Raw genomic sequence first — 20,558 nt, forward strand, 5'->3', positions numbered from 1 at the left:
AAACTTCATCCCGGAAGCCAGACTGTGTCGGAGACCAGGGGGCCCGACGAGGAAACCAGCTGAAAGAAGAAACCTCTTGGTCGATCACTGTCGCCCCGGCTGGGTGATCCGCCAGCGAACGGGACGGGCGTGCGAGACGGCTGCTGGGCCGGCCAGTCTGGTCCGCTGGGAAGGTTTTTTTTTCTCTTTCCTTTCTTTCACTTAGACATGCCATGACTCTGAGCGGCTCAGCGCTCCAGGGCGTCTCTTCAAAACCATCTCATCGAGACGAGACCCGTGCATTTGCCGCAAAGAGAGATCAACAGCATCGGCCCCCGAGGCAAGTTTGCTGGAAAGGAAGTCATTGCCTTCTCGAACCGAGTCGATACTGGTACAGAAGGGCCCAACAGGTGGGCGGTGACGGACGAGTGAGGTGGTGGTAAAATGAGCAAGAGGTGATGCAATCCATGCAGGGGTCAGAGCCTTAGCGTGCGCCAGTGCTTTCCCGAGTGGAGGTTAGCAGCTCGAGTAACGACGTCCATTGGTCAAGTCTACCACCCTAGTGGACAGTGCATCGGCCCGTCTGCATTGCTGAATCCCTGTCACAGACGTGGAATGACGAGACACTGGAAGGGGGGGGGGGGGGGGGGGAAGGCGCCCGTCATGTTAACACCCTAATTACGAGTACAACCCTCCAGTGGCTCCAGTGTTGAACCAAGTGTTTGGCAGGTGTCAAAGGACAGGAAGGAGTGCAGCAGAGACAGCGAAACGACGGAAGATGGGAGCAGAGTGAACATGCCTGTACGAGACTTGTCCACTGCAATTGGGAACTTGCCGTCTTCGATGCGATCGAGGGGAAGACATACCTCCCCAACCAGTCTTGCAGCACACCTCAGGTAAAAAGGACCCCTACCGCCCACAGCGGAGCAGGCAATAGGTCACGTCACCCCAGCACAGTACCAAGCAGGGTCCGGGCTCACGAACGCGCCACGCGCAGGGAGTGTTTCCCACGCGGTTGCAGGCACAGACGAGTCGTCGAGTCGGGAGACCTAAGGGGGATCTCTCGGTAAGGAGTAAGAAAGTGAGAGAGCGAGAGAGAGAGAGATGGTCGAACTTGAGGCTGATTAATACGACCGTTATTGCGTGCCGGAGGAGGGGAGGAGAGGAGAAAGTTCACCCGGATGTCGCAACGAGTCTGCACTGTGGCATTATCAATCCGCCCATCGTAAAAATCGCCACCCGATCACACCCAAAAGAGAGACAGAACGAGAGAAAGAGGGTGAGGTCAGCCAGGCAAGCCAGGCATACCATTAGGAAGAAACGCCCCGGAAACGGTACCGTGTGCAATACAGTCTTTGCACCTTTGCCTCGCTCCGTCTCAACGCCAGATGGGTCGAAAAACATCAAAGAAGGCCGGAAATGAGGCATGCTCGAAGCAAAATAGGGCCTCCATACACAGTCTGTCCGTTCCAGCGGCACACGGTAGCATGCGCAATAGGCTTGTACAACCCGTTTTGGGCGAGCGCCGTCGAGGTTCTCACAGGGTTGGCCCTGCCAACCCCGTCATCTCTCCCAGCAGTTTTCCGTGGAAGGAGGCAAGGAGGCCCCCCCCCCCCATCTTCCCTTGCCTATTGCCCCCAATGCCAGTCGACTCCTGCCCCGTATGTCTGGTCTCGGCGTAGGTAGCGCGCGCCGCCCTCGTTCCCATCTTTTCCACCCTCGTGCGCCTTCGCCCTTCTTTTTTTTTAAAGTCCACAACCGCAACGTCATACTTCCTGTGACGTCTGCCGTTTCTCCCCAAACAACACCCAAGCACGCTCAGCACTCCGTCGTCACCCAGTCACTCAACCACGCTTGTGCCTTTCACATCGACTCCGATCGCATCTGCGCCTTGTCGCATCGCAATCGCATCTCAGTCGGCATCTAATTCTATCCTTTTCGCCCTGTACTTTTTGTATTGTCGTCCATCAGTCGCACAACCTTCAGCCAGTCACCCTGACACTGGCGCTTGCCACTCACTCACCCAACCTTCTCTTCTCTCCCACATTTCTTTCTGTCAACCCTCCCTCACTTACTCGCCTCCTCACCTCCTCCCCACCCCTTTCGCCTCAACTTCCCTTCTCATGCCAGAAGGCTGAGTTTTGGACGAGAGCCAGAGCAGAGAGAGAGAGAGAGAGACAGGCAGAAAGAGAGTTTGTGTGTGTGTGTGACAACGATAGAAAAGAAAGATCGAGAGCGAGACGCGCTTGATCTGCCAGTCGCCAAAATCCCCCTTGGTCACTCGTGGCTTGCACAGCAACTGCAAGACTCTTCCACTCTACTTTTCACTTCCCCGATTCGTACCTAATCTCGAATCGTAACCCCCCAGAGGCGTGTCGACGAACCCTTACCCATCTCTGGTCCATCACCCAGCGCTGTGTTCCCGACCTCTGACCTCATCTGGCTTCCCACATCTCCTGCCCCCCGTCCACTTCTCAACTCTGCACCCCACAGACGTCGACGTCAACATCAACTGCCTTCGGTCGTTACCACCTCGGCCCCCTACCGCTACTACAGCCCTACCTCCAAGGTGTCTCGCAGTACACTACATCATACAACGTCATCGCCATGGGGACTTCACCGAACAATACCTCTGCTCGAGGTGACCCGAAGTCCCCCAAGAAATCGACGTCGCAAGGAACAACACCAGAACGTCAAGGTGGATCTGGTACGTGGTTGATCCCAATCCTTCACTCTCATCCCCATCGTCGACAAGTCCTATTGCCCCTTTTGTCATCGCACAATTGTCCTCTTGCTTACACATTGTTGTGTCTCCAGACTCTGCTTCCGACGCGAAACAGTCCGATTCGAGCTTGAAGAACGAATCCGACGGCGCGAAACCTCTTGGACCTCCCCCTCGACCAGCTCCAACGGGCAACACGCCTGACTATTTCGGAGGACCTCGCATCAGCGACAGCAACCTCAACCTGGAGCCCAATCCCTTTGAGCAGTCCTTCGGCGGCGGCAACGGCGCCGAAACGCCTGGAGGTACAAAACTGCCGTCTGTCGCCCACATCACTTCGCCCTCTGCTCTTCTGCCTGGGACCGGCACAACTCCCTTCAACTGGGGAGGCGGCTCGCTTCGAACAGGTCCTCTCAGCCCGGCCATGCTGTCGGGCCCAACCAATGATTACTTTAGTGACAGCCATCATCTTCGTGGAGGATTCCCGACTCCTAACGAGTCCTCTCTGAGGACAGGCCTGACACCTGGTGGCAGTGGTTCAATGTTCCCTGCCCCGAGTCCGAACTCGCAACTGTTCGCACAACTTGCAGGCAGTGGTGCCACGCCTGGTACCCTCGACTTCCACCGCACTGCGCTGAGTGCCGCTGCGGCTGCCAAGAGAGAGGCACAGAACCATCCTCAGCCATCGGTAACATCAAGGCCAGCAGAGATGGCCACGGCCAACGGTGGCGCCGCTCCCAAGCCGGAGGTCAAGACTTCGGGTCCTTTCGATCCCCATGACAATGATGCCGCCAATGGTCTCTTCATGCTTGCACAGGGTGCCGCGCAGGGTAGGAATGGTGCGCCAACTTCGAACTACCCCCCCACATCGCAATCTTCAAACCTCACCAACGGCGCTCCTGCGCCTGCCGTCCAGCCCCTTAACACGTCTCCTAACATGGGACATGCCAACGGTGCTCCCTCCAGGGGTGTGAGTGAGGGCGGCAGTGCTGCCTCGGAGGAAAGCGAACATGCTCGTCCTTCAACTCGCGGCGGCAAGGGGAAGAAGAATGGCGGCTCGGTGGCGACTAACGGTCGACGCAAGGCCGAAGAGCCGCCTGCCAAGGCACCTGCTTCCAAGAAGCAAAAGACCAGCGCCGCCATGTCCATGCCCGAGGGCGACGACAGCCAGTCGGAAGATGATGAGGAAACTCACAAGCTTGATGAGAATGGCGCCAAGGTTAAGATGACCGATGAGGAAAAGCGCAAGAACTTTCTCGAGCGCAACAGGTATGCCTCTCTCATCTCCACACGACTTGAAAACCGAGTACTGACACATTCACAGGGTTGCCGCACTCAAGTGTCGCCAACGCAAGAAGCAGTGGCTTGCTAACCTCCAGACCAAGGTGGAGATGTTCAGCACTGAGAATGATGCCCTGTCAACTCAAATCACGCAGCTGCGCGAGGAGGTTGTCAACCTCAAGACCCTTCTGCTCGCCCACAAGGACTGCCCCGTGACCCAACAGCAGGGTCTTCACGGCGCGTTCATGCAGCAGGCCATTGAGCCCTACAACCACCAGATGAACCCCTACGGAATGGCAGGCCCCATGCAGACTAATCAGCAAGTGATGGCTGGAGGCCAGGGCGCTCCTCGTCGCTTTTCTTAGGACGTCTGGCCGACCGCTGAGCATGAAATGATGATGACGAACTGTTCTGGACATGGCAATGTCCACGATGATCTCATGGCTGCGGATGGTCCACTGCTCCAATGGACTCTGCCGCGAGGTTGAGTTGATCCCTTCTCACCTGTATTATCATTTTGGCGCATGACGGGTGTCCCGCGAGAAGCACATGGATGAGGCACCTGCATGGCACGGTGGGGTGGGCAATGCCGGCCACGCGGGCTGAACCATAGGCACGGCAACACCGTGTCGATGGGGCAGGCATCGAGGTCGAGTTTGTAGAGGGCGTAGCGGTGCTTGCGTTCTACCTCGTTCACTCTGTATGTATTTGGCTTTGCGCTGGGGGATCCCACATAAAAAATCGGAGTTTTGGCTTGGGCGGTTTGACAGGGGCGTCACGGGAAGGGCGAGGGTCGCTCCTGTTTGGAGGAGCGGCAGAGCCTGGCTCGGGATGGGACTCGCGATAGCAACAAGTGACGACGGCTATGTAGATCCCGCGAATCATGAACACAACCAACGTTATTTTCTTGCAGCACGTCAGACCGTGAAGACCAGAGCATAGTGATGTGAGAGCAGTGATGCAACATGGTTGCGGATGATGAGTGATGATCGGTTGCAACCGCAGGCGACGAGCAGCAAGCAATGTAAGGTACCTTACCTAGCAAGGCCTAGGTAGGTAGGTAGGTGTGGTGGTCACGGGACAGCTGACGAAGAGCGAAAGGCGGCGATCTCACGGCGGGAGTGGAGGTGGAGGCGTTCTTGCCGGATCAGGCTTAGCGTGTGCACATGGACCGACTCTGCTCTCTTCACCTAATGTAAACAACATCGCAGCGGAGCTGCAACTCGCGCGCCTCCCATACCCAATGTACCGCATCGATAGCCACCAACTCTTCACAAACGCAGCCGTCACCCGTTCAATTGTTCGACCCTCCGACTTTCGATCTTCCGTGCATCGCCTAGCCAAGACGCTCGATCCTTTCCAGCGACGCGGTTCGCGCTAGCGTGGGCCAGACTCCGAGTCGCGACTGGCATTGGCCCTCGCATCGACCTATCGACCTATCGACCTAATCGCATCACCCACCCACCCCAACATCAACGATTGCCCGTCCTGCCAGCGTCCATGACCACAACCTCGGACCCGCGCCATCCATGACGACCATCGTGCGATCACGTCAGCCGCTTCAAGTCATTAGCATGACCAACGAGCAGTCCGAACAAAGAAAAAGCAAACGCTTGGCGGGTAAGGACGACCCCTCCACCAGCGTCCAGAGCCGTCCGCTCCAGCTGCTAACGCGTCCCCAAGGTGCCGCCTCTGTCTGGGACGAGAAGGATGGCGACTTTCACTTCACGCGCAAGGCCAAGCGGGTCAAGACGGCGCAACCCGCAGACGAGCCCGAACCCGAACCCGCACCCGCACCAGCTCCGGCAAAGAAGTCGTCAAGGGGGCGATCCCAGCCCAAGGAACGCGCGCCTTCAACCCAGCAGTCCGAGATGCCATCACCAGCACCAGCACCAGAAACCAAGGCGACATACAAGACGGCTGTGCCGGAGAGGAGGAGGACGTCGCGTCGCAACGCCAGCCTAGACCCCGCGCCTGCAGAGGAGGTGGCGATTGTGCAGCCGAAACGGGCGACGCGACGGAGCACGCGTCATTCGACCGACAGAATCGAGGAGGAGCCACCGGCGCCGAAACCAGTCGCCAAAACGACGTCCAAGGTCGCGACGAAAGCCGCGCCCAAGAGGAAAGACCAGCAGGTCGATGCGCCCGAGGACACGCCCGAGGAGGCGGCAGGGCGGCATACGCCACGGGCCGTGGACGACTCGGTCGAGTCGGCCAAGATCACGTTGCCGGTCAGCGACACGCCGGTGATCAACCGCAACAAGGAGATGCGCAAAAAGGGCGGGGGGACGCGTCGGAGCAGTCTGGGCATGAGGGGGCGGCGGGCGAGTTCCCTCATCGAGAGCGGGCACAATGCAATACCGCATCGCGAGGTCGCCACCTCGGAGTTCTACAAACACATCGAGGCTGAGGGGCTGAGCGAGCCGCGGCGGATGAAACAGCTTCTGACGTGGTGTGGCGAGCGGGCGTTGCTGCAAAAGCCACCACACGGCTCGGCCAACGCGCACATTGTCAACGGAGGTAAGCTGATGCGCGATCATCCACAAGGTTTTTCTTTTCCGGAATTGGAGGTGCTAACGCGATATAGCACGAGCGATACAAGAACTGCTACTGAAAGATTTTGCGAATAAGTCGGAATGCTCTGACTGGTTCGCGAGGGAAGACGCGCCACGAGCTCCCGTCGTTCTCCAGCCAAACCCGCGAAATCTAGAACATCAAGAAAAGATCGACCAATTGGAGCAAAAGGTCAAACGGTCAGTCTGCTCTTGACGTTTGTGTGTTCATCGTAAGCATTCGAAACTGACATTTTCATCGCAGACTAAAAGAGGAGAAAAAGAAATGGCTGTCGCTCAAGAAGACGCCGATACCAGACATTAGCCCTCTGTTCCCCGAACAGCCAGCAGATTCAGCACAGAAGCAGCCTGTCGTTCTCCCAGACCTGAAATCCCTCGAGGCCAACGAGGCGCTGATGCTCAGCTACCTTACCGACCCGGCCACGTCGTTTGACGGACATCGAAAGGCCGTGCAGACACGGCTCCTCCGCGTACAGTCGGGCCTCGAATTCAAGATCGACCAGCTCGCCGACAGCGTCCACAAGCTGCTCCAACGAGTCGACACGGCAGGGCGCGAAGCGGACAAGGTCCTCGGGCTGAGCGCGAAACGCCTCAAGGAGCGTGAGCACCGGGAGAAGACCGCGTCAGGGACCAGGGAGATGCCCGCCATGGAGGTGCTCAGAAGCTTGGGGCGGTTGCTACCACCCGAGAACGAGGGGTAAATGGTCGATCAGCATCAGGCGCTTCTTCTCGGTTGCTTTTTTTCCTTCTTCTTGTCTCTACCCACGACGATATCATGAATGAAACGAGGAGGGAGGCTGGATAGGGCTTTTGCTTGTGATTACTTTTCCAAGGCGGAGGCGTCGGTTTTCTTTGTATGGATTTTTTGCCCCTCCTCTTTTTTTCTTTCTTTCTTCTTCATGTCGTGAGAGAAAGTTCAAGATTCCCCCCCTTGTATTTCATGGTGGTCCTGGGTCCGGCGGCGCGGGCACAGTGGTCTGAGGTTGCGCCTTGGGCGCAACGGGATGGATGGGTAGTCGTTAGTAATCTACCTATCTTCTGGCTCGTTCCTATGGCAAGTCTGGGGCATATTGCAGTGCATGTTCTTGACGAATAAGACGGGATCTGGCCCTTGGGCATCATGACTGACAACTTGCTCGCGCGAGTCTGGCTTGTGTTTGGTTCCTGTCTCACTTGAGCTATACACGAACATTCGAGCAAACAGTCGTCATATTCATCAATTTTTGAATTGGTCTCATGCAACCCAGTGCTAGTCCGTCCGTTAAATTCGTCTCCCAGACCGCGCGGCAGATCCAATCCCTCCATCTTTTCCCAGCTTGTCTCCACAAACTCCCCAAGGGGCCGAGACCAAAACGAGGACCCCAGCAAGTCGCCGCCGCCGCCACCTGAACTGGGGAAAAAACATAGCCTCCCGCTCGTTCTGACCTTAGATCAGGTGCTTGGACCGGAAGTACGCGCGCAGGTACATGATCTGCCACGCCCACAGCGCGACGAGGACAAAGGTGGTGCCGACGCCGAACCACTTGACGCGCGTGTTGGTGCTCTCGTTTGTGTCGCGCAGCTTAAGCTCACGGGCCTTGAGGTAGTCCATCTCGCGGTTGACTTCGCTGATCAGCTCCTCGATGCGGCGGAGCTCGGCCTCGACGGGCTTGAGCTTCTCGGTGGCCTGGATGGCGGACCAGTCCTTGGCGTCGGCGCCAATGTCAATGTCGAGCTCGACGTCGACGAAGGCGTTGGGGATGGAGCGGGCTAGCGACAAGGGGGGGCACGGGTCAGCTATGGCTCGAGGCAGGTGATAAAAGGGGCGGGAGACGTACAATCGGAGAAGACGTTCTCGAAGCAGACGTCAAAGGCGGCGTCGGCGTGCGAGGTGAAGACGGTACGCTGCTCGCCGGCCACGTCCTTGGGTCGGCCGTAGTCGTTGCCCACGGCGTCCTTGATCTACAGTGGCAACCTTGGTCAGTCCACCCATCCTCGTGCCAGCATGGGCATCGACGCCCGGGAGCCACGTACGCGCATGTTGACAGTCATGCCGTCACCCTTGTATCCGCCCACGGTGGCCGTGACGACGACCAAGGTCTCCTTGGCCACAAAGTTGCGGATGCATCGCTCGCGGTTGCTGGCGCCAGGCGCGGTGGCATGCAGGTCGAACCTGAGGGCCTGGGCGCTGACGGCCAGGAGGAGAAGGCTGCAGACGTAATGCAGCAATGATCGTGGTAACGCCATTGTCGCGGCCCGGTGTGTGTGTGTGTGCGCGTGTGGTGCAGGTACGAAAGCAGACGATCGCGATGGTTGTCGTGGTGGTGGATAGGCAATCTGGCAAGTCTCCCTGGTCGACTTTCGGGTGGGAGAGCTTAGCTTGGAGTGTCCACTGCATTTCGACTTTGGAAATCTGTCGCGTACGGCTGCCGGCCGTTGACCCCTGTCCAGGCACGCCGCAGCGCCCAATCACATGGCTTCGCCCCGCAGCCTCGAACGCTGTCCCTCACGTGAAATCTTTCAGCCTTGTCTTGACTTTTTGGGGCGCGACAACGACAAGCTCCATCGACCAACGTCTGTCTGGTGGTCCACTGTCGCATTGCCCATCGCGCAGCACAGCATTCGACTTCTCCCGAAAGCCAACCACGCGCTCCAAGCCAGCCAGTCAAGATGCCCAAGTGTAAGTCTTGAAATACCCCCATTCGTATGATCTATGCTGACCGTTTTGCAGTCTTTTGTATGTCCCTACGCATGCACTGCCCAGGCTTCCCTCTCCTCTTGATTCGCGACTGACCCTCAACACAGGTGACTATTGCGATGTCTACCTCACGCACGACTCCATGAGTGTGCGGAAGGCGCACAACAGCGGTCGAAACCATCTGCGAAACGTTGTCTACTACTACCAACGTACGACCCCCTTGCGCACCTGACACCCCCTCCCACCACGTAGCTAACGCGTTCGTTCCCTTGCCATAGAAATCGGCCACGAGAAGGCCCAATCCGTCATCGACTCCATCACCTCCTCCTACGCTGCCGAAGGCCAAGCCCACGCCAACCCCATGCTGCCGCAGAACCAGCCAGGCCAGGGCTTCCCCCCGCCGCCCTTCCCCTTCCCAGGAGGTTCGTGAACCTGTCCCCCGTTTCTTCGCCTCCCCAGGCGCCAGAGAGCAGCAAGACCCAGCTGACACCGACCGACACAGGCATCCCCCCTCCCGGCTTCCCCGGCGCGCCGCCTTTCCCGCAGGGCATGATCCCACGTAAGTCGCACCGCACCGTTCGCCGTTTCCCGAGACCAAGCCTGACCCAGTCCCAACCAGCTCCTGGACCTCCCGGCCGCGGCATGCCGCCTCTCCCCTTCCCGCCCCCGGGCGCCAACTGCGCACCCATGCCCCCGCCCGGCGGCCTGCCCTTCCCGCCCCCAGGCGGCCTGCCCTTCCCACCACCCGGTGCTGCTGGCGCCGGCGGCCTGCCGCCCAACTTCCCGCCGTTCCCCGGCATGCCTGGCGCGCCTCCCGGCGGCTTCCCCGGAGGACCGCCACCACCGCCTGGTGGCGGGTTCCCTGGCGCGCCGGGACAGGACAGGCGGTGAGATGGGCGCGGGTTGCCTCTGTTTTCCAGAAGGTTTACATGAACGCGATGGGGAATACGGTGTTTTCTCCGTGATTACAGTCGGGCTGGCGTTTTTGGTGTTTGGCGTGGAATTCATTTACCAACGAGGCGGGAATAGCATGGCCCGTGCCAAGACAATACTCTTCTGCTGAGAACGCATATGGGGTCGTGTCTGCTTCCTCGGACAAAGACGTGCCTGACATGCGTCTTTGGCTTGTAGTTCACGACCAGCAGTGTTCGCACACTCTGTTCGCGAAATACAGTAAATAGAAAGCAGATGTCTGGCTGGCACATCGTGTCTGCGCAATTGAGCAAAAGTTCACATTCAACCAGAGCTCGTGCTGAAACAGAGCGAATTGCGTGGTATCATGTCATGGCAGTGTCTAAGTGTACATGTGATGAGAGCCAGCTCCACGCATCGCATCGTAAGTCATCATGGTCATAGCCGCATGGCGCCCAGCACAAACCAGACACGGGTCGTCATGCCTAGAAACAAGAAGAAGAAAAACATGATCTCCTCCAGAAACAGATCGGCTCAAATCTCAAATACGTCCAAAGCAATCCGTATACCCAGTCCTGTAGCAGCAAAATCCCGTGTCCCTGCACCAGTCATCAATCGTCAAGGCGAGGCAGCACTCGCTGTCGACCATCATGTCACCTTTGCAACTCTCACGTCCTCGAGATTTTCCAGGCCTCATCCTCCATATACGCCTAGTTCTCAGTCACCTCCCGGTGGCTGCGCTGACTGCCGCTCCGTACTACTTCTCCCACGCCGTCCCGCACCTCTCTGGGACCACTGATCTTCTGCCGCAGCTCATGCGTGCGCCTTTCTCTTCTGCGCTCGCTTAGCCGTCTGGGCAAGCCCTGTATTTCCTCGATAGTGTGCGATACGGAGAATCGCCGCCTCGGGGTCGATGGCGTCTCTCCTCTCGGGCGGCCACGAGCGGGCCACAAAAACCTCGAAGAAGAGGTACCGTCGGATGTGTAGGGTCGGTCCGACTGGCGCGGGATCGACTCCGCGCTCTTCCGGCGTCGTACGACGCGCAAGTTGCCGCTCGGTGTACGACGGATAATGCGTCGGTCAAGTCCGTCCTCGCCTGACCAAGAACGGTAGCCATGTTGGTCGCGCTGTGGTAAGATAGCAAATGTCCGTTTCATCCGTGCACTCAGGCTCCGTTGTGGACCCGGTCGCTTGCGATTGGCTTCGTAGTAGTACTCTTCGTCATCGATATCTCGAACGTAGTTGTCTCCTTCGTCGTCGGCATAGGCTGGTCTCCAGAAGGGATGCAGCTTGCTACCATCTGCGGGTGGGTCGTCAATGTTCGGGTACGGCGAGTCTCTAGCAAGTGGCTCTGTACTCGCATCCCTTCGGTTACTGCGCGAAAGAGATAGGGTGCGCGTGAGGAATCCAGGCCGAGCCGTCTTTGGAGGGTAAGCTTCCGAGGTGCGTCGATGTTGGAGCAATGCCCTCCGCACCAGAGACATGCTTCGCTTGGGGGGCTTTTCATCCTCCTCCATCGCCTCAAAGTAATTGCCTCGCATCTCCTGGCGTTCGTGGAATGGCGTCAGCCCTGACGGTGTGGCAGGGATGAATTGAATAGCTGGAAGCGTCGGCGGCACTGGAGGGGCGCGTGGATTCTTGAGCGGTGAGTCAACTTGTTCAAGCGCAAGCTGTGTCTGCGGTGGTGTCACGGGGACTGAGCCGCCCGGAGAGGTTGTGACGATTTTCGGTCTTGCTGGGGCTGCGCCGGGCATCTCAGGTGCAAGGTCGTTGTTCTCTATGGCAGCTCTGTCTTGAAACACATCTCCATCGTCATTTGGTTTCACAGCGTGATGGACCATGAGCAAAGACGAGTTTTGATGAGGGTAGATGCTGACAGCAAGAGCTTCTGAGACCTCAGCAGCAGTTCCAAAACTTCCATTCGTGTCCAGGGAAGCGACTGAAAAAGGTGTGTTCTGGTGTGACAATCTCTTGCCGCTATACGACTCGGCGTCGGGCCGGTGCACATTTGGACGAGCATGCATGTAATCTTCCTGCGCTAAGAAGAATGAAGGGGTGCTTTTTAGATCTGTCGAGACCATTCTGTCCTCCGGGGTCAAGCGCTGCTGGACTGCATTGTGTGCTCTGAGGCTTTCCGCTGTCATTGACCCAGCGCGTGAAGTGTTGCGGCTTGTTGGGGCTGACAGAGATGAGGATCTCGCCGGGATGGCAGGAGGATAATCAATAGTTCTTTGATCAGATCCGTCAGATTCCGACATGGTCCATCGTCTGCGGGAAGGCCTATCAAACAGGGGTGTCAAGTCATGACTTTTAGCAGCGTTCACCCGCTGCACCGAGTTTACACTCAGACTGCGTCGGGTCCGATGGCTGCTCGTTGATCTCAGAGAAGGCGTCCGGCTGGATCTGTTGGATGATCTCCGGTCAGGTACAACGACGACCGGGATTCCTCCATTCTTCCACACCTCGCGGCGAGCTTTGTTGCTTGACATGGAGTTGTGGGTCGTCGCAGACGTGTGACTCTCACGGCGTGAATCAGGTGGCCGGCTAGCTGGTGGCTGCTGTCTGGTTTCTTCGAGTCGGATTGCAGAACTAGGGGCAGAACTTCCCGGTAATTGATCAGAGAGTGAATCTCGCAAGGTTCCTCGTTTCCTCATATGGCGCAGAGTCTGTTGTCGCTGAGGCGGCGAGGGTGTGTCGACCAAGATCGCCTCAACGACTGTGGACACACTTGACTTTGCAGGACATTCCGGAAAACCTCCTGTGATCTGGGGCGCTAGAGCTTTCTGACGCTGCCGGTTTCGACCTTTGCAAGTTTTCTTTCGGGTGAATGTTTGGCAACAGGGAGAGTCGTCATTATGTCATGTAACGGTACGGCTCGAAGCGCTTTGGTGGCATTAGAAGGAGAGATCAGGTCATCATCGAAAACCTCGTTTCCGTGTTCGCTCAGACGAGGAGTATGCGGCGTTTCCGGCGTTTTGCGCGTTTTCCTCACCATGACATGTCTGCCTAGGTTGTCGTCCCATTCTTTTTCCACTTCATTGGGCGATTCCCACCCAGCGTCAAATTTGATGAACTCTCCTTTCGTTCTCGGTGTCAGGCTGTCGTCGGTCTTGGGGTCAAAGTCGAGTCCGAGTCCGATGCCGCCCAGCTGCGACGCTTTCTTAACCTTGTGTTGTGAAATCTGCCGAACGGTAGTCTGCGATGTACGTGGAGATGGTAGACTCGGTCGTACAGTGGACTTGCAGTCATCTTCGGACGAATATGGCTCTTCCCTGGCCGTACGAAAGGACTCGGTTCGAGACTCTGACGTAGTGGGTTTTGAAATGGAGCGATCACCAAAGACGGGCCGCAATGCCTTGGGGCGAGTGGCTGGTTGAGGGGGTGTCACGTCAGGTGTTGGGGGACTCTGCTGATTCTGGGGCGTCGTGGGTCTTTCGAGATGCGTCGAGGCCTTTTCGAGGCTCTGAGAGGGTGTTGCAGGGTCCGTCGGGCTGTGCAGCTGTATTGAGTGACTACTTGAAGAGGTTCGCGAGTGGGCGGGGGGCGTCGGAGGCATGACGGGGCCACTTCGAATCCGTCTTGACTGGTGCTTCAGGGTAGGCGAATTTGGCGACTGCGAAGTCTTCTTACGCGATTGCGCATCGCTCGAGCTGAGGGTACGCCTTGCTTGCGAAGATCGCTGATCGTTGACTGTCTTCCCAGCATTCTCTCTTTGCCTCGACGGATGAGGGAGCACCTTGTGCTTCTTGAAGTTCCTTCGTCTTGACAACTCCTCCTCGGTCGTATCGTGATTTGGAGGTCGTGATGTCATCGTGGGCGAAAATATTAGGTTTGCAGCAGCTGTCATGCTGGGAACTGCTATTGTGTCGTCGGTTGAGGGTAGGAACAATGACGAGCGGCCTCGGTGATATGTCGATGGCGAAGAGGGTCAGCGCATGACCCGGTCGAGTAACTCGCGATTATGCCGACAGACTGAGACGTGTTCTTGTTCGCATTCTGGGCAGAACAATCTTGGGACGCGTTTATTCTTCGCGGGTCGCGCTTGTCGCAAAATGGACGTTGGTGAGCAGGTGCGAGAGGGTATTTACAAGGGCAAGCTGAACGGCGAGGGCGGCGGCGGAAATTGTTGCGAGGATAATTGTGGCGAGGCGTCAAGGGTCTCCTTGTTGAGACATGTGGTGGACAAGTGGCAGGGCCAGTGTTTCGTGGTCGAGGTTAATGTCAGTCGAGGCGAGTCGCGGTCTCGAGGGTAGCAAGGAAGCAACAGAGTCAAACCCAATGCAGGCGGGCGTGCAGCAGCCCAGTGCCACGTCGATGTGCTTGGAAGAATGGCGGTCTCCCATGAACAAGACGCAGGTCTGTCCGTGTTCGCGAAGAACCCAGGTTGAATGAAGGTGGGCAAGACACAACAGCAAGGACGATTTCCAGTGTAGGGATGACGCCCTTTGTGGTTGGTTCGGCCGCAGCAGGACGGGGATTCGACGGCACGGTCCCGCTGAAAGACCGCGTCAAGGCTTATACTAGTTGCCGTGTCTCTTGGACTCGAGGGAAACAAAGCGCTTGCTTCTACTGGCAGTGCGTCATGTCGTTGATCGCGAAGGCGTGCATGTGTCCGAGGTGTTCGAGGCAACAGCTGGACGAGGCAAAGGGACGGCTTGATTGGTAGGAAGCGGTGGGGGAGGACAGGGACGCAGAGAGGACAGGGACGCAGACACACAATACAATGTGAACCACCTGTACGACAAGTCGAGTTTGCTGGATCAAGAAGAACGACAAGTGTGGTAGCAGCTTCGGGGGTGCTGTCTGACTTGTCTGGCTGATCTGGGCAATGCCCTGGCCATCGCAGTCATGATGACAAGTGGGTAGCCTGGATAAGGTAGCCTGGAGGGGGGGGAGGGGCGGGCGGCAGGCGGGCGGGCACTGGGGGCGAGGGGCGGGCTTTGAAGGGACGGCCTTGGAAGGAGGGACCCAATAGAGGACGGCGATGTGCAGTTGGGGGTCCATCCTTCCTGCCATCGCTCCCACTGCGAGCATGGCAAGCATGGTCCATCCTTTCCTGCCTTCCAGAATTCATCCCAAGTCCCACTACCAGACTCCTACCAAACCCGCACAATGATCCTTGGCATCAGACTACCTACCAACAGTTTGGTCGATGAACCAGTCTCCCTGACCACGATACAGGCCGCCACCACAGACAAACTCCTAGACCGACTTCTTCCCGACCTGGCCTCGACTGTTGCGACGCGCATCTGCCGTTGCAAATTGTTTCTGGAATACCGCCCTCTCCTTTAGGACCGTCCTCCGCCGGTGCTACCTTGTACTCCCTTGTTCTTGAGCAAAAGCACCACAGTAGTCCGCAGAGTCATGCTGCGCCAAGTCCATGCAGGAGGACAGCGGCCTTGCAGTGGCCTCGACTTTGGATGCACCGGTACCAGCGCCATCGCCATCAGTTGACCAACGAGACGGCCGAACACCTGCCGACCTGCTTTTCTCTTCAGACAAGCCTGCACGCCCGACATATGCATTCTGCGCTGTAGGACGAATCAGATGTCAAATTAGCTCTAGGCCCAGCAAGCTCAACACTGGGTGGGCAGGTAGGCGAGCCTCCCAGCCTCCAACTTTCTCACCACGCCGGCTCCCCGCGTCCGCCGATCAGACTGGTCCAACCCCCTCACGACACCAAAAGGGCTGCGCTATTACCTGAGCTAAGGTACCTAGGTAGCTCACTGAGAGAGGCGCGGATTGTCCCGCGCGGCCGCATGTCCCCTCCTCTTGACAAACCCTACAGAAGGCGTTGCTCTTGCGTCGTAAGCATTCACTGTCCCAATCCCCATTAGCCCATGCGCAGGGCTTTGCCTACCATCGTGACAGTTGCTTGGCTAGTTTCTTGATTGCTGCACCCGTTTGTGAGCGTCCACAGCCCACCGAGTGCCAGGACTGGGCCCTTCCGACATACCCTCTTCTCTGCAGTCCCTTGCCTGCCCTACAAGCCAACGTTCTAGACTGGCAGCTTTGCCTGTAAGCCGTGCCGCGCGCAGATTGCACGCAACCAAGGACAACGCTGTGCGCTGGAATGTTGCGTGTTGAGAAAGGCCTTGTCGCAATCAGATCGTCCTGGAAACAATCGCCTGTATCTGGAACATCAAGATTCCAGCGTTGCACCCGTGTTCACGGGCGACAAGGAAGCCAGTGCTCCAGCTGAATCATCCGCAATAACCTTTCATAGCCGATTTTCTATTTCCGTCACTCACGAACGACCGAGTCTTTCGCCGATGCTAGAGCAGCACCGTGCTATTGCAAACTCAGCCCACTCTGCCTTTCGCCAGAATCCGAACCCCGACACGATCGATCCGGAGAGTAAAGTAATTACTCTGACGATTATGTCCGCCGCAGCGCCACCCAGTTGGAAGTTATCAACAGGCTTCGCGTGATTCAGACCTATCGCCATGGGTCGGATGCGACAATGATGGGCCTTCAGCCCATTGCTGCCTCTGACGTATTGAGCCGGAACTCTATGGTTTGAGGGGGGGCCTACCAAGCGGCGCCCACGACATCTGGCAGTACGGCACTTGGGGCCAGTCATTCACAGCACCACCATTCGTCATCAACCAGAGGGTGCCCCATCGATTGTGGCTTGGGTTTTGCCGATCAAGTCCCATCGGTTTCCTTGTCTCAGCCTCGGAAGGGCAACGGCCCAGCTTTTGCAGTGACAAGCATGTTCCCGTTGGCCTCAAACCCTGGCAATCAGTACTATGATCATTCCGCAAACAGCACCAACAAAAAAAAAAGAAAGAAAGAAAGAAAGAAAAAAAGGATTGGTGGTGTCACTTTTGACCTCATCAAAATTTTCCCTTTCTGCACTTCACTTGTCTAGCCACATGGGTATTCACCAGCTGTCTGGGTCGACTAAACTGGTGAAGTAGAAGTGTGGGTGAAAGGGAAGAAAGTGCGCTAAGCCCCGATCCGGCGTGACCTCGTGCCGCCACAGAGGAACACCACTCGGCCGTCGCCGGCTGAGGTAGGCATACGATGGCCTCCCGTCAGCCAGCTCGTATCCATATTTGTCCCACAGCTGGTCTAAACCCGTCATGTTAGTGGTTACCGAGACCAGCGGTAGCGCGTGCCTTGCAGAAAGCCATCGGCGAAAACGACCCGACTGCAAACCCAGCCACGGGAGATCATCGCCTTACGACGACGCCTCCTCCTCCTCCAACCGGGGTGGCCGTCCGATGCTTCTGCTGACCCACAGTGAACATGGGCTCAGTCTTACCCCACGCCACCACTGCTTCCGGGCTGGAGGCTTCTCGCGGCCTCGCTACCTAGTATATAGAGCCAAGTTGTGTCCGCTTGACCCTCCTCACATGTTGCACAGCACCAGCATCAACAATCACTTTCACCAATCGACCTTAGGGTTTCCTCAACTGACTTACAAGTGGTCAACCACTCACTCCATCACATCACCCCTGCCCTACACCGTTGTGTCAGTAGACCGATCTGCACAATGAAGGCCGCTGCTTCCATTATCCTCGCCGCCTCGGCCTTGGCCACGGCTCAAGTCACATAGTACGTTCCGCCCTTTATTCCACGCCTAACTGTCATGACTAATGCCCTACAGTAACGAGACAACTGGTGTCTTCACCTGTGCCGAGCCGAATGTTGCATACTGCGCCGGTGACTCTCTGGGAACTGACATCATAATCCGGTGTAACGGTGCCTCCATCGGGCAGCCCGGCCGATGCACCAACAACCTTGCCGGTCAGCCACCTATCGGCGTCAACCCCGCCCTCTGTTTCCAGACGTCCAAGACCTCGGGTGACGCTGCCTGCGAGAAGAACTGCATCGTCTACCCAGAGGACGGCTCCAAGCCATTCACTCTGTCCGCCGACCAGTGCAAGCAGTCGGGCTCCGGCAGCAACAGCACTACCACCACGACGGCCCCCATCGTACCGTCGACAACAAGCGACTGCGCCAGCACCTCCGTGTACCACCACAGCAACAGCACCAGGCTGTATCCTCCAGTTCCTTACCCTACCAACACTAAGCACTTCCCGCCTCATCCTCGCCCTACAAATGGCACCAACCCGTCTTACCTCCCCACACCCCCCAACGACACGCCATATCCCACAAGTGTTCACAACAACGCCACCAACGTTCCCGTCAGGCCAACGGGCACGAGCACCAACACCCCTCCCGACTCTGTTCCTACCGCTGGCGCGGCTCGGAACGGTATTGGTGCTCTAGCCCTCGCGTTGGTGGCAGCCGTCTACTTCCTCTAAGCTCGGTTGGCATTCGTTGACAAACCTAATTTACAACACTTAATACATAATACTCGACATTTGGTTGGCGCCTTTCGCACGGTGTTGCCAGAGGTGTCTTGAATAGATGCACATACTGCTGCGGCGTTTTAGGATTTAGAGGCATGGCTACTTGGCCAGTCGGGATGCAGGGCGTTTCGGCTCGACATACGGCAAGGATTCCGGCGAGGCATCCTGATCATATAGACTTAATTAAACTACATCTCAAGTTGAATGTAGCCTGACACAACCAATTGTGAGCACTGCAGAATGAACGTGAGAACCCAGGTTTGTCTAGATGGATGAGAAGAGTCAACATTGAGCCACATATTTCAAGACCAGTCAAGGCGACATGAAGCAGCATCAAGTACGAGTATTGTGACGAAGAAGGTGATGAGACAACACTCTCGTCTTCAAATTCAGGGTATCGTATTGCATCTTCGTGGCCAAAGAGACGCGAGACGCCGCCCACCTGCCCGCCTTTCGCCAGGAGACGCCGCTACGCCGTCTCGTCCCTCCACCACTGCTCAAAAACCCTCAGCCTCTCCGTCCGCTCGGCCGCCAGGCGCCTGCCAGCCTCCGTCTTCATCATGCCCTCGATCCGCAGCAACTTCTCCTCAAAGTGGTCTATCGCCCCCTGGAGTCCCCGGCCCCCGCCCTTGGCGCCGCCAAGGTGAAGCAGCGACCCACGCCGACGGCGCCGGATGGCATCGAAGCCGGGTCGGCGTCCTGCACGACGGCGAGGCTCGGGGACGCGCGCGAGCAGGGCGACAACGGCGGTCTGGTCCTTGACCTCGGAGGAGTAGCTGACACCGAGGCAGATGGTCTGGATCTCGGCGGCCAGGGCTTCGGGGGCGCCGCGCTCGAGGAGGACGTCGTGGACGAGGCGCGTGTGGTCCTGGCCTGGCTGGAGGTACTTCTTGTCGCCGACGTCGTGGAGGAGGGCGGCGAGGGTGATTTTGCGGAGGGAGAGGGCCGGGTTGCTGGCTGCGGTGGTGGGGTCGTTGTAGATCTTGTGGGCGAGGGCGAGGACGCGGAGGATGTGCGACCAGTCGTGCGAGGCGTCGTAGTTGGACATGTAGTCTCTAACGTAGGCTGCTGCGGCGGTGACGAGAGTGTCGTCTGCGAAGAGGTCGAGGGCGTTCATCTTGGGATATGTGACAGGAGGGGTTTTGTCAGAGACTGGAGGGTATAGTCTTTAAGCGTCTATATTGCTGTACGATGTCCGTTGTTGGCCGAGACGTGCCGGATCGAATAGCGTGCGATCTCAATTTTGTTTTATATCTTGAAAGACCATTTGACATGTGAGCGCCTCTGCCTTGGCTGATTACCGGTCTGGTACTGAAATGCCGCCAAGATGCCAGTCAATCGTCGCTGCCTGGAGTTCTGAGTCACTGGCGGACCTGGCTAACCGAGCTTAGAAGGTCGACCGGCCAGACGCGTCGTGGTATTGACGATGGAGTTGGTCAGGGTTTTGCTCCATCGCGTGGTGAGACGCGAGGTCACGTGACAGACAGGATCTGTGGGTGAAGTGAAGGCCAAGCTCGATGCCGCATCTCTCATCACCAGCCCAGTCAGTATATCGACAATCAAGTGGTGGCCCTTTTTCTTCTGGTGTGCCAATTCTGCTGCAGATCGTTGTGACCATCGGAAGCCGTGCAGGCATTACCGTGACATGAACAGAAAGTTCAGACCAAATGCTGGCTACCTACTGAACAATGAAGTCTCTCGGGTGTATCAGGACTCCCTCGTACCGTCCTTGATAGTCTCTGCCTTCTATCCCCCGATTTTCTTCTCCATCTACGAGCGAGGCCGGGGCCATCAGACTCCCCTTTCTCGCGCACAGAGGATTGACTCGACCACATCTCAGTAGACCTCTTGGTTCCCATGACTCTCCCGGCTGCATCTCAACAGCCGATCGTGCCCGCGTGCAGATCGACGACATTGATGCAGGCACTCGTTTCTCCATCACGCCAGGTCGACACCGACACCCGCAGTTGGTTCGGTTGCGCTGAAAGTGGATCGCCGTCGAGCGGTGGCCGTCCACTGGGTGCTTCCGGTGCCGTGGTGAGCGGAGCCTCACCATACCCGGCCGGGAGCTAAACGGTCCATGGTCCTGG

At 57.5% G+C, this 20,558-nt stretch overlaps 7 protein-coding genes across 7 annotated transcripts; 4 read left to right on the forward strand and 3 right to left on the reverse strand.

The window, feature by feature from the left end:
* Positions 1-2,586: 2,586 nt before the first annotated feature.
* On the forward strand, positions 2,587-4,347 carry VDAG_08676 (AtfA; the record flags this gene model as incomplete). The annotated part of the gene is made up of 3 exons (XM_009652985.1): positions 2,587-2,686; positions 2,797-3,970; positions 4,026-4,347. 3 exons carry the CDS (start codon positions 2,587-2,589, stop codon positions 4,345-4,347), a joined length of 1,596 nt encoding a protein of 531 aa, XP_009651280.1.
* A 1,209-nt stretch (positions 4,348-5,556) lies between these two features.
* Positions 5,557-7,256, forward strand: VDAG_08677 (kinetochore protein mis13; the record flags this gene model as incomplete). The annotated part of the gene is made up of 3 exons (XM_009652986.1): positions 5,557-6,502; positions 6,570-6,735; positions 6,800-7,256. 3 exons carry the CDS (start codon positions 5,557-5,559, stop codon positions 7,254-7,256), a joined length of 1,569 nt encoding a protein of 522 aa, XP_009651281.1.
* Positions 7,257-7,981: 725 nt separating this feature from the next.
* On the reverse strand, positions 7,982-8,781 carry VDAG_08678 (endoplasmic reticulum vesicle protein; the record flags this gene model as incomplete). The annotated part of the gene is made up of 3 exons (XM_009652987.1): positions 7,982-8,304; positions 8,373-8,496; positions 8,569-8,781. 3 exons carry the CDS (start codon positions 8,779-8,781, stop codon positions 7,982-7,984), a joined length of 660 nt encoding a protein of 219 aa, XP_009651282.1.
* Positions 8,782-9,374: 593 nt separating this feature from the next.
* Positions 9,375-10,123, forward strand: VDAG_08679 (uncharacterized protein; the record flags this gene model as incomplete). The annotated part of the gene is made up of 4 exons (XM_009652988.1): positions 9,375-9,441; positions 9,511-9,654; positions 9,735-9,791; positions 9,852-10,123. 4 exons carry the CDS (start codon positions 9,375-9,377, stop codon positions 10,121-10,123), a joined length of 540 nt encoding a protein of 179 aa, XP_009651283.1.
* A 731-nt stretch (positions 10,124-10,854) lies between these two features.
* On the reverse strand, positions 10,855-13,955 carry VDAG_08680 (uncharacterized protein; the record flags this gene model as incomplete). Its single annotated transcript, XM_009652989.1, has 2 exons — positions 10,855-12,960; positions 13,137-13,955. The coding sequence occupies 2 exons, from the start codon at positions 13,953-13,955 to the stop codon at positions 10,855-10,857; spliced, it is 2,925 nt and encodes a 974-aa protein (XP_009651284.1).
* Positions 13,956-17,510: 3,555 nt separating this feature from the next.
* On the forward strand, positions 17,511-18,667 carry VDAG_08681 (uncharacterized protein). The gene is made up of 2 exons (XM_009652990.1): positions 17,511-17,707; positions 17,760-18,667. The coding sequence occupies exons 1-2, from the start codon at positions 17,646-17,648 to the stop codon at positions 18,418-18,420; spliced, it is 723 nt and encodes a 240-aa protein (XP_009651285.1). The 5' UTR covers positions 17,511-17,645; the 3' UTR covers positions 18,421-18,667.
* A 270-nt stretch (positions 18,668-18,937) lies between these two features.
* VDAG_08682 (uncharacterized protein) lies at positions 18,938-19,585 on the reverse strand (the record flags this gene model as incomplete). Its single annotated transcript, XM_009652991.1, has 1 exon — positions 18,938-19,585. One exon carries the CDS (start codon positions 19,583-19,585, stop codon positions 18,938-18,940), a length of 648 nt encoding a protein of 215 aa, XP_009651286.1.
* Between the last annotated feature and the right edge of the window lie 973 nt (positions 19,586-20,558).

Source organism: Verticillium dahliae, genomic scaffold (assembly GCF_000150675.1).
Source record: "Verticillium dahliae VdLs.17 supercont1.21 genomic scaffold, whole genome shotgun sequence".
Classification (NCBI taxonomy): domain Eukaryota; kingdom Fungi; phylum Ascomycota; class Sordariomycetes; order Glomerellales; family Plectosphaerellaceae; genus Verticillium; species Verticillium dahliae.